The following is a 9,717-nucleotide window of genomic DNA, read 5'->3' as shown; positions in this document are numbered from 1 at the left end:
AGCTCTGGATGAATTCAAGAGTTTTCGAGGGAAAAGCCAGCAGAGAAGAGAGATGATGAGTTTCCGGATAGTATTGAACATAATCTCATCAGAAATGCAATTTTTGGAAGTATTGGTGTTAATTTATCTTTTTCTCACGTCTTAGCCAAGGAAAATGAACTTTTAGTCCAACTATATTTATTACCAAAATCACAAAACATATTGATCTCAGTCACAATCCTGTCCCCTTGGTTTTAGCTCCAAAGCTGCATCTCTGCTTCAAGTTGTCCGATATTTAGAGCTTAAATTCTAAGTTTTGCAATCACAAAGCACACTGATATTTAAATGAGTAAATATCAATTCGTCCTAAAATTCAAGATGATAAATATTGTCGTATTCACTTATTTGGTATTTTAGATCGTGGAGTACTTATAATAAATATCTATTTGAATCTATCATATCAATAGACATGTTACATTGATAGTTTTAGATTATAAGGAATCGAACAACTTATTAGAATGATCACATTATTAGATCGGGTTAACTAATATGGGCATGGAATATTAGTTCACTTATTTGAATTTAAACCGAGTTATTCATTTACTTAAAAACCTTGAATTTTGGGGGTTAAAACAAGTGAACTTTAGAGAAAGAGTTAAAATTGAAATAAAATTATAAGTGGATATTTTTGTAATAAGCAGTAAAAAAAAAAAAAAAAAAACAATTGAAGTTTTAACCGTGGGTGGAAAAGTAGAATAAATTAGAAATGATGTGTAAATATTTTTTTTGAATTATTTATAAAACCATCAAAAGCCACTAAAAGCACCTCTTTACCTTCTTTTAACGTGTACTTCTCTTTTTAAAACCCCCAAAATAGAAGCATTTAATTTGCAAAATTCTCCATTGCACACTCTCAATTGAAAAGTTTACAATTTTCAGGAACAAGCTGAAAGATGTCAATTAGTATTTAGGGTAAATTATATTGACACCCTAAATTAAATTAAAATTATACAAATATTTTTATTTTTTGTAAAATTACAGCATCTCCTGAGGGGTGTCAGTATAATATTTTTTGGGGGTGTTTGTGCAAACTTTACCTTGAATAGGAGGTGTTCCTATGATTTCAAAAAAAAGATCGTTTAAAAAATAAGTTGAGATGCACAACGCATCCGACCTTAGCTCAGTTGGTAGAGCGGAGGACTGTAGTGGGGTAATCCGATAGCTATCCTTAGGTCGCTGGTTCGAATCCGGCAGGTCGGAATTATTTTTCATTTAATTTTCTCTTTTTCACAATTGTATGTTCTTTTTAATCTTTGCTGGGCCTGAAAAACTTTTTATGTGGGAATCAAATCCAAACTCTGGGCCCACTTTTAATCAATTTATGAGTCCAAGATCGGCCCATGATCAACCCAGTCCCCAACAAGAGAAGAAAGAGAGAAGAGTAGTAACTGTCCAACTGATGCGATTCTGAGCCCAGTCCCCAACAAGAGAAGAAACAGAGAACAGTAGTAACTGTCCAACTGAAAGAGAGAAGACTATTAACTGTCCAACTGATGCGATTCTGAGCCCAGTCCCCAACAAGTGAAGAAAGAGAGAAGAGTAGTAACTGTCCAACTGAAAGAGAGAAGAGTATTTAAACTGTCCACCTGATGCGATTCTGAGCCCAGTCCCCAACAAGCGAGGAGAGAGATTCATCATTCAAGAATCAGGATTGAAAGAAGAGCAGCAAATTATCAGATCGCCGGAAAAGTAGAAAGAGATGGCTCCGAGCATCACTTACATCACCGGCCCTCAGCTTCTCTCTCTCAAAAGTCACCCTAATACCGCCATCATCGATGTTAGGTATACAGTTTCGCCTTTAATTAACAATTTCTGCTTTGTACTTGCATTATGCTTTTTGTAATTTGTTGAGGATCTAATGTTTTTGTAGGGATGATGAAAGGAGCTCCGACGGGCATATAGCCGGTTCTCTTCACTTTGCCAACGCTACATTTCTTAATAAGTTACCCAGCCTCGTTGAAGCTACAAAAGACAAGGATACTCTTGTTTTCCACTGCGCTCTCAGCCAGGTCCTTCTCTTTTCTTTTCTGGAGAAAACAATGATCTTCGTTCATTTCTATTTAGGTTTTTACGGGAATTTCTGTTTGTCTCTGTGATTATTGGCCTAAGATTGTTGCAGAATTTGAATAGAATCTGGATATGTGGTTTTGCATTGTAGAGTATGATGTTTGTTGAGCAGTTGGCAATAGACAAGAAGCCACACAATCATTTTTACTTGTTCTGTTTAGTTTATAGAACTTGAAGTTTTTGGCAGGCAACGGAATTTCCGTTTTTGAAACTTGGCTTTAATAAGCAGTCCAGTTCAAGAAAAAATGTTTGTCTTCTTAATATATGTGTGTTTCTGCACTGTAGTTGAACTTAGTAGTTCTAAACTGTTTTACTTATCCTTTTGTTCCTTATTCAACATTTAGTAGTTCTGATGAAGATTGTGACTGTTTTTGGGTTTTGTATTGCAACTTGTTCTCTGTAGATGTCTTCTTGATGGATCATTGGGTTGCTGATATGATCAGAATGTTCTGCGGGGTTTATTACTTTTTTTCAGTTATATTAGACTAAGATTTTTAGTTCAATTGGAATCTTTGTCAAGGGACTATGTTGCTGAAAAGACAACACTCTGGTTTTTGACTATCTTGGTATTGGGAAGGAAAGGCATGCAAACGCTGGGACCTTAAAATTAACTGGTGTGGAAAGAGGTGACCATACAGATGAGTATCGCCAGAAAATGTCATGGATTGTAGCAGATGACAGATATGAGGGAGGAGTTGCACATACATGAACTAGAGTGCTCACAATTGTGATTGAAGTTTTGCTTAGAAGTTAGGGAAGAAACCAACTTTCCTACTTAGAATGATTTCTGAAGCTGCCGGTAGAATAATCATACAAGGCTGGAAAGTTTGTCATAGGTGTTTGGAGCTTAAACGATAAAGGACCAACATTCAGATCTAACTTCCAGTTGTGAAACTAAATGGGTTGATCATTTAATTAACAGGGATAGTAAAAACATAGGAAAAATGAGTTAAGGAGAGAATCTGATCAGCCCCATAGCAATAGGTTGAACCATCTAATCACTCTTTCAAAAACCGATCATCGATAGAAGTTAAGCGATCTGATAATTTATAGCCATCATTTTGTTTACTGCCTGAGTTTCAAATGAAGGTTCTAGTTAAGATCATCAAATATTTGGCTTTTTGAAACATTAATTCATGACACAATGGTAACCATAGCAATCATCAGCTGTGTTTTCAAGATAGTTATTTTTGCTTTTATTTCTAGAATAACCAAGCTTGGGACCGTGCAGCTTTATGTTGTAATACCCTGGCTTTCACATTCTATCTATAACATCAAAACCATCAAGATTGTCCTGTCCATCTTTTCCTATATGTTTCGACCAAACCGTACTCGTCTTGAATACAGAACGTGACTACCTTATGACTCTTTTACAGGTTCGTGGACCCAAATGTGCTCGAAGGTTTGTCGACTACCTTGCTGCTGCAAAAGATGTGGGAGTGAAAAATGTCATGGTTCTCGAACGTGGCTATAATGGTTGGCAAGCTTCTGGAATGCCCGTCTGCCGCTGCAGAGATGACCCCTGCAAGGGCGTGTAAACTGAAGAAATCCCATCTGGGGCTGATTGCATGTAGTTGGTGTATTTGGTGTTTGATACTGCACCTTTTAAGAAATTGTACTCTCAGGTGGCCGACAAACTATCAATACTTGCTATAAATGTTCATCACCATATATACGTATACGTATATTTCGCTCATCTCAGAATGTCACCCGGCAATTTCATTACTTTTTCTTCTTCTTCTTTTCTTTTTTCAATAAATACATCTTAAGTCTTAACAAAGTATAAAAAATCGATTTATCCTCATACTTTTAAATCTGAACTGACGACCTCTTGACTATGAAATGTTCTAAGCTTGTGTTGTGATTATGATCCAATTAACCCATTAAAGGTTTTAACAAATTCAGACCTATATACACCCCCCTCCCCTACCCGGATAAGCAGTCCTATGTATTTAATTTTACCATTAAAGTGCAAGTCTCCAAAGAGAGTTGATAGAAAATGGGATAATTTTCCATTTTTACCTCTTAAGTTAGTTACTAAATCATTTTTTATAGTCTATCTATCGATCTTATTAATTTTGATCCTCATTTTCTTAAGTGTTCAAAGTTAATCATTTTCATAAGTTGGCTGCCTAAATTAATGCTGGACATTTTTATCAACTAATAATTAGAAAGAACTTTTATCATTTTAAAAAATTGATGAGGTCAGAATATAGTAACATAAGAGATTTCTCCTAATTTTGACTGATTAAGGAGACTAAAAGTAAATTTCTCTTAATTTTAGCTATTTTTTCATCCAAAGTTATGCCTCACACCCCTTTTCTTTATAACAATCAGGACTAGCTTTGATAATTTAAAAAATTATGAGTTCAGGTTACAAAAATGATTTAGTACTCAATGTTGTATAAGGGGCAAATTGGTCTACTTATATGAAAAATAGAAAATCCAACAATTAGACAGGTCAATAACCGGTCCCGGGCGAGAATCCCCAAACTTTATTCCAGTTAAGCCTCACTTCCAAAATTCGCACGCATCCATCGTCTTTCGGCAGCCAATCTGACCTCTGGAGAAAGCGAAATGGTAATTCTCCTTTTTCCGTGCGTTTCTCTCGATCAACTGATGGTCAATATTGGTTTGTTCTTGCAATAATAGTGACTACGATTCGCAGGTTTGCCTAGCTTGTTTGTTGCCGCTGTTTCTCGTCCCAATTGTCAATTTATTGCCTCTCCTCTTCGATATCATTATGGTTTGTAAAATTCTTATCTTCATCATTTGCACGTGATGTGTTTCTAGTTTCTACGTTTTGATGGCTCGCGTTTTGAAGAATTCATGATTTTCTATGACTGATTTGTTGATCAAAAACTATGTTCAGGCAAAGGTGTATAGGTTGTTTGGATGGGAATATCAGAAGCCGGAGAGAGCACCCCCTGCTTGTCCTATCAAACCCTCCGCCTCTAAAACCGGCACCATCAGTTCTGTAAGTCGATTATTATTGATTACCGATTTTTGAAGGCTTTTGTTAGGGTTAGGAGCATTTTAATATTCTTATGCCAGCGATTTCTGTGAGTGATCGTCATCTTTCACTGACAATTATTTAGTGGGAATGAGAAAATCAATCACAGATAATTCATTGATTCAAATTCGAATAGTTCCTATGGCTAGTTAGTTTCTCTTTAAAATTGATGTATGGCCGTAGAACCAAGTTCAGAGTTGGCTTATCAGAACCTTGTAAGAGTTTGATTCATCAGATTAATGCACACAACAATGTAGGTTGTGAGAGCTTGCTGGTTTCGCAAAGCAAGTACATCAAAATATGATTTCTTATACTGTAGTATGAGTTGACAGACTGAGCTAAACCTGGAAAAGAGTAAAATATGAGATACAAACTACACTAGAAAATCCTTGCCTTCTGCCATTTGCATACGTGTATGTTGCAACAATGCCATGTTCGGTTTAATAAAGATTTTCATTCTTTCTTTTTGATTTTTCGTAGTGGAATATGGATTATGGAATATATGAGTTGTCTGGAACACATGATTATAATCCTAATATTTTTGACATTTTCATTGCTTCCATGCCTTTCTTTTTGGGTGACTGTTTTTCTTGAACACGGGAATATAACTTGTTTAGAAAGTTGGTAATGGAGCATCAATAAACAGATTTGTTGGAGCCAAGGATATAGACAGCATTAATCATGAAACATAACAATATGTATTGTGTAATCTGATGTTTTAGTTGTACTGCATCCTCCCATGTTTGTAACTCTGAAATAGTAAGTTCGTCTATGTTGATCTGAACTGTTCTTCCGAGTCATGGAAGCTATGATTATTTGAAATATTTGATAAAATACTTAAAGTATTTGGCGCAATCCTTTCAGCTTTGGTGCCAACGCACATGGTAGTTTCCTGTGCTCTTAATTCGTTTATATTTATTCCTTCAAATTTTCAATTCACCTAGTTTGGGATGGTCAATAAACAAGCGCCTCTGTATCGATAGGTTACAGATAAAGACAACCTTGCTGCGCCAGATCAATCACGAAAGTCAGTAGGAGTGGATGATAGCAAGCAGGATTGAAACCAGCTGTTTCTGTTTCTACATCATAGTCAGATCTCATAAACCTCTGTTTGGACTAGTGAAGAACTGAACTGGTAGATGTAGAAGATAGAGGGATGGATTATAGTCCGATTGCTTTATGATGAAGTCATAAATCCTTCTGTGACAAGAAAATATGTTTCCTTACTATTATAGTTCTGTGAAATTTCGTATCCGCAATTCATATGAAAGCTCCTTCACTCGGAACAATTAAAGCCTTGTTCCATGCCTGCTAGTCTGGAGACTTACACCAAAAGCTACCAAATTCACTTTCTGGGTAATTTCTAAAATACTGCCTGTGGAAATGGGGAATTTTTAAGATCACAAGGTAGAATTCTTGTTATCCTGAATCAAACAAGTGAATGCGCGCGGGCAGAGACATTAATATTTTAAGATTATTGATTTTCCTCAAATTTTCTTGGAACATTTTCTGCTGCTGATGCTGATTGTGTTCTTCTTTGTTTTTGTTTTTTTCTTCATGTTTTAGTATTTATTTAGGGTAAATTAGAACGTTTTAGTATTTATTTAGGGTAAATTAGAACGGGCTCCCTAAGATTTGTCATTATTACAAATATTCTCATTGTTTGAAGAATTATAAATACCTTTTTAAATTAATTACCGTATGACAAATACTCCTCGTAACAGCTCACTGTAGGAGGGTATTTATTAGATGTCTTTTAATTCTAAGAAGTATTTGGAATTTTTTGAACAATGGAATATTTATAATTATGATAAAATTCAAGAAATTTGTTATAATTTACCGATTTATTTATGTTCAGCATATACTCTTAAGCAGTTCAAGTTATCTTGATTCGTGGAGCTGAAACAAAAATGAAAAAAATATTGAGTGGTTTACCCCAGTATTATACAGGTTTAGTGAGCCCATTATATGCAAACTCAAACTCAAATGACAGATAAGGTATTCTCAATATCTAATTCTATGTTTGAGGAAGGAATAATCTCAAACGCCTGCGTGCACAGATATACGTTTTTATTGCAATGTCACAAAATAGACAGTAGTTCCAAATAGGAATTTGAAATTTGAAGTTCTTTGTTGCAGGAAATTATCCAAATAAGTTCAAAGATTTGTTATAAGGGTTTTGAAAATTCTTATTCTCAAATCGATCGATCCAAACATAACTTTAATATTTTCAGTACAATTTCATGAACAGAAAGGAATACTAATTTCCAAGAAATGTTCCTGAATATATATACTCTAAAATCGCATCACTACTTGAGTCAATTGCACAGGGAGAAGCGGAATAGCAAATGAAGGAAGACGATACTTCTGCTTTTAAACTGTTTAAAATTAAATTGATTTAAACAAAATATTGTAAACAACTTCATACTAACTTCTGCAGCTTATAACTCCTCAAAATAAATAAATAAATAAATTTGCAGCTTATAAGTGAAATTATAAATATTAAATTATTTTTCAAATATTTCAACTTCAATTTTTGTATTTTTATACACTTTCAACTTTTATTACTATTTAATTTACAATTTCTTTTCATCATAAAAATAAAAATTATTACAAACACCTGGATAATAGAATCGCCAGCCCACTAGCTTGTTTTTAGGCTTGTGGACTCCGGGACACCATTCTCGAATCGGAACCTTTAACCAGTGCATGAAACTAACTCATCTAAATGGATCATATCAAAATTAATGTTCTTAGTCATACAAATTACCTTAATTTATTACAACCAACAGAAAAGAATTATGGTGCCAGCCACCCGAAAAAAAATGTGAAATGAGGTTGACTCTATCTATGTTGTCGAAGATGCATAGATGGACTTAACTCCCATAAATACGACCACAAATCTGTTTTCATGGTAGTTTATTTTATATATAAATTTTAGTTTGAAATTATTATTGTATTTGAGCAATTTTTACGTCTAAATTTAATAAGTCATGTTAGAATCATAGTTAAAAAACAAAAAGAAAAAATATTCAGTCCATCTACCAGCTGAAAGAGTCGAGTCCTCTGGGGACTCAGGAGGGCAGTTGCTAAGGGATAGGCCAAGTATCTGAGGAAATCCTCCAACTTAGATTTGCAACCATTGGGGACTTATCCTTCAAGCAAATATGACTCTTTCTTATGAGGAAGTTTTTTGAATTCCTAGGAGACGATTGATATAAGCCTGACATCTCCCTAAATCCTTGAAAGTACTTCGTGGTCGGGGGAGTGCCCCTCTTTCGAGCTGTTAGTCTGAGGCTAGGCAACTTGTGAACGAGAGTCTTCAAGTGCATATGTGGCTGCCACACCAGCACCCTTTTTGGACTTCCACGAGCTTTCTAGCCTAACGGATTCCTTCAAAGGGTTCGGAGCTCAAGGTTTTTCCATCTTGAGCTGCCCACATCCTCGACTCTTTTTCGAATTTTTTTTCTAGGTTGGGTTTTATCTGAGGTTGTCCGTGTCTTAAGACATTAATATTAATTGCATTTAAAACATTATTGGACTACTAATAATATCAATAATTACATTCTTCATTACATCATACATCAATTATTCATATAATAAATTATATTATGTAAGTACGGACTAATTAACCATATTGGTACCACATGAATCTAGACATCATGGCAAGACGTTATTGGCTGTTCCAATTAGTTCCAATTTTATTTTCTTAGATCTAATCCAACATCTTAATTATCATTCAAATTTGAATATCCAGATTTCATTTTTATTACCAAGTACTATGATATAATTGCATCACTCTCAAATAAAACCAAAACTAGGAACAATTTCAAAAGCTGAAACATCAAATCTAAATTAACTCTGTCCAAAATCTGCAGGGGCACAATTGAAGGCGACGTCGACCGAAAGAATTGGGTTAAATCTCTATTGGACCAAAGAATTGAATCAGGAATAGGAGTTGGGGCAACGAATGAACACGTGAGATGGTCCTAACCTAGTATTAAATTTGTAATTTGGGAATTGGGAATAAATAATCCGGTATGGAATAGGATTAGGTACGATGCATGGGAAATCTAAGATTATAATTTGCGGATATGCTATTCGCCCTTTCACTTGTCAAATTTACGTAGACCGAGAGAGACAGCAGGCCAGTGGAAAACGAGCATTCAACTCCAATCATCAAGTTTAATTAGAGTCTTGATTAACGACTGCGATCCCCTGATTAAACAATTCAGACCAAGATTAAGGAATCTTTTCCTATGTTTTCTGATGGGACAAGTTTGGATTATATGTGGGTGCTCATCATTTGAGCCTTAAATGCTATGTTAATGTTGTAGGGTTCTCGTAAATATCATGTTCGATATATAAAGTATTGAATAAATAGATGATTGACATATGTTGTATTTATTAAAATTAAAAAATATTTATTTATTTACTTGAGTTACGTTCTCTGATTTTATTGATTTGATTTGTATTCATCATTTTTTGTTAAATTATTGCAAGATGTGAAATAAGTTTGAGCACTCATTAACTAGGCCCGTTGCAAGATTATAACATTATAAGTTTGAATTCCACCAATATATGCATATTATATTTTA

The 9,717-nt window shown here is 34.6% G+C and overlaps 2 protein-coding genes and 1 non-coding gene across 3 annotated transcripts; all 3 read left to right on the top strand.

The window, feature by feature from the left end:
- On the top strand, nucleotides 1,149-1,239 carry TRNAY-GUA. Its single transcript is given in 2 exon segments — nucleotides 1,149-1,185; nucleotides 1,204-1,239. It is a non-coding gene; the product is annotated as a tRNA-Tyr (tRNA).
- LOC105161354 (dual specificity phosphatase Cdc25) lies at nucleotides 1,606-3,802 on the top strand. Its single transcript, XM_011079008.2, has 3 exons — nucleotides 1,606-1,821; nucleotides 1,910-2,048; nucleotides 3,483-3,802. The coding sequence occupies exons 1-3, from the start codon at nucleotides 1,739-1,741 to the stop codon at nucleotides 3,642-3,644; spliced, it is 384 nt and encodes a 127-aa protein (XP_011077310.1). The 5' UTR covers nucleotides 1,606-1,738; the 3' UTR covers nucleotides 3,645-3,802.
- Nucleotides 4,533-6,413, top strand: LOC105161353. Its single transcript, XM_011079007.2, has 4 exons — nucleotides 4,533-4,686; nucleotides 4,775-4,852; nucleotides 4,979-5,083; nucleotides 6,103-6,413. The coding sequence occupies exons 1-4, from the start codon at nucleotides 4,684-4,686 to the stop codon at nucleotides 6,178-6,180; spliced, it is 264 nt and encodes an 87-aa protein (XP_011077309.1). The 5' UTR covers nucleotides 4,533-4,683; the 3' UTR covers nucleotides 6,181-6,413.

Source organism: Sesamum indicum, linkage group LG5, assembly GCF_000512975.1.
Source record: "Sesamum indicum cultivar Zhongzhi No. 13 linkage group LG5, S_indicum_v1.0, whole genome shotgun sequence".
In the NCBI taxonomy this organism is placed as follows: Eukaryota; Viridiplantae; Streptophyta; class Magnoliopsida; order Lamiales; family Pedaliaceae; genus Sesamum; species Sesamum indicum.
The sequence above is the reverse complement of the archived record's forward strand: the minus strand, read 5'-3'. Positions and strand labels throughout refer to the sequence as shown.

Bases quoted from the DNA above. Each gene is read 5' to 3' on its own strand.
- LOC105161354 (XM_011079008.2), top strand. From the start codon at position 1,739: ATGGCTCCGAGCATCACTTACATCACCGGCCCTCAGCTTCTCTCTCTC. The intron at 1,822-1,909 runs GTATACAGTTTC...ATGTTTTTGTAG, and splicing joins ACCGCCATCATCGATGTTAG to GGATGATGAAAGGAGCTCCG. The intron at 2,049-3,482 runs GTCCTTCTCTTT...ACTCTTTTACAG, and splicing joins TCCACTGCGCTCTCAGCCAG to GTTCGTGGACCCAAATGTGC.
- LOC105161353 (XM_011079007.2), top strand. The intron at 4,853-4,978 runs GTTTGTAAAATT...AACTATGTTCAG, and splicing joins TCCTCTTCGATATCATTATG to GCAAAGGTGTATAGGTTGTT. The intron at 5,084-6,102 runs GTAAGTCGATTA...CTGTATCGATAG, and splicing joins AAACCGGCACCATCAGTTCT to GTTACAGATAAAGACAACCT.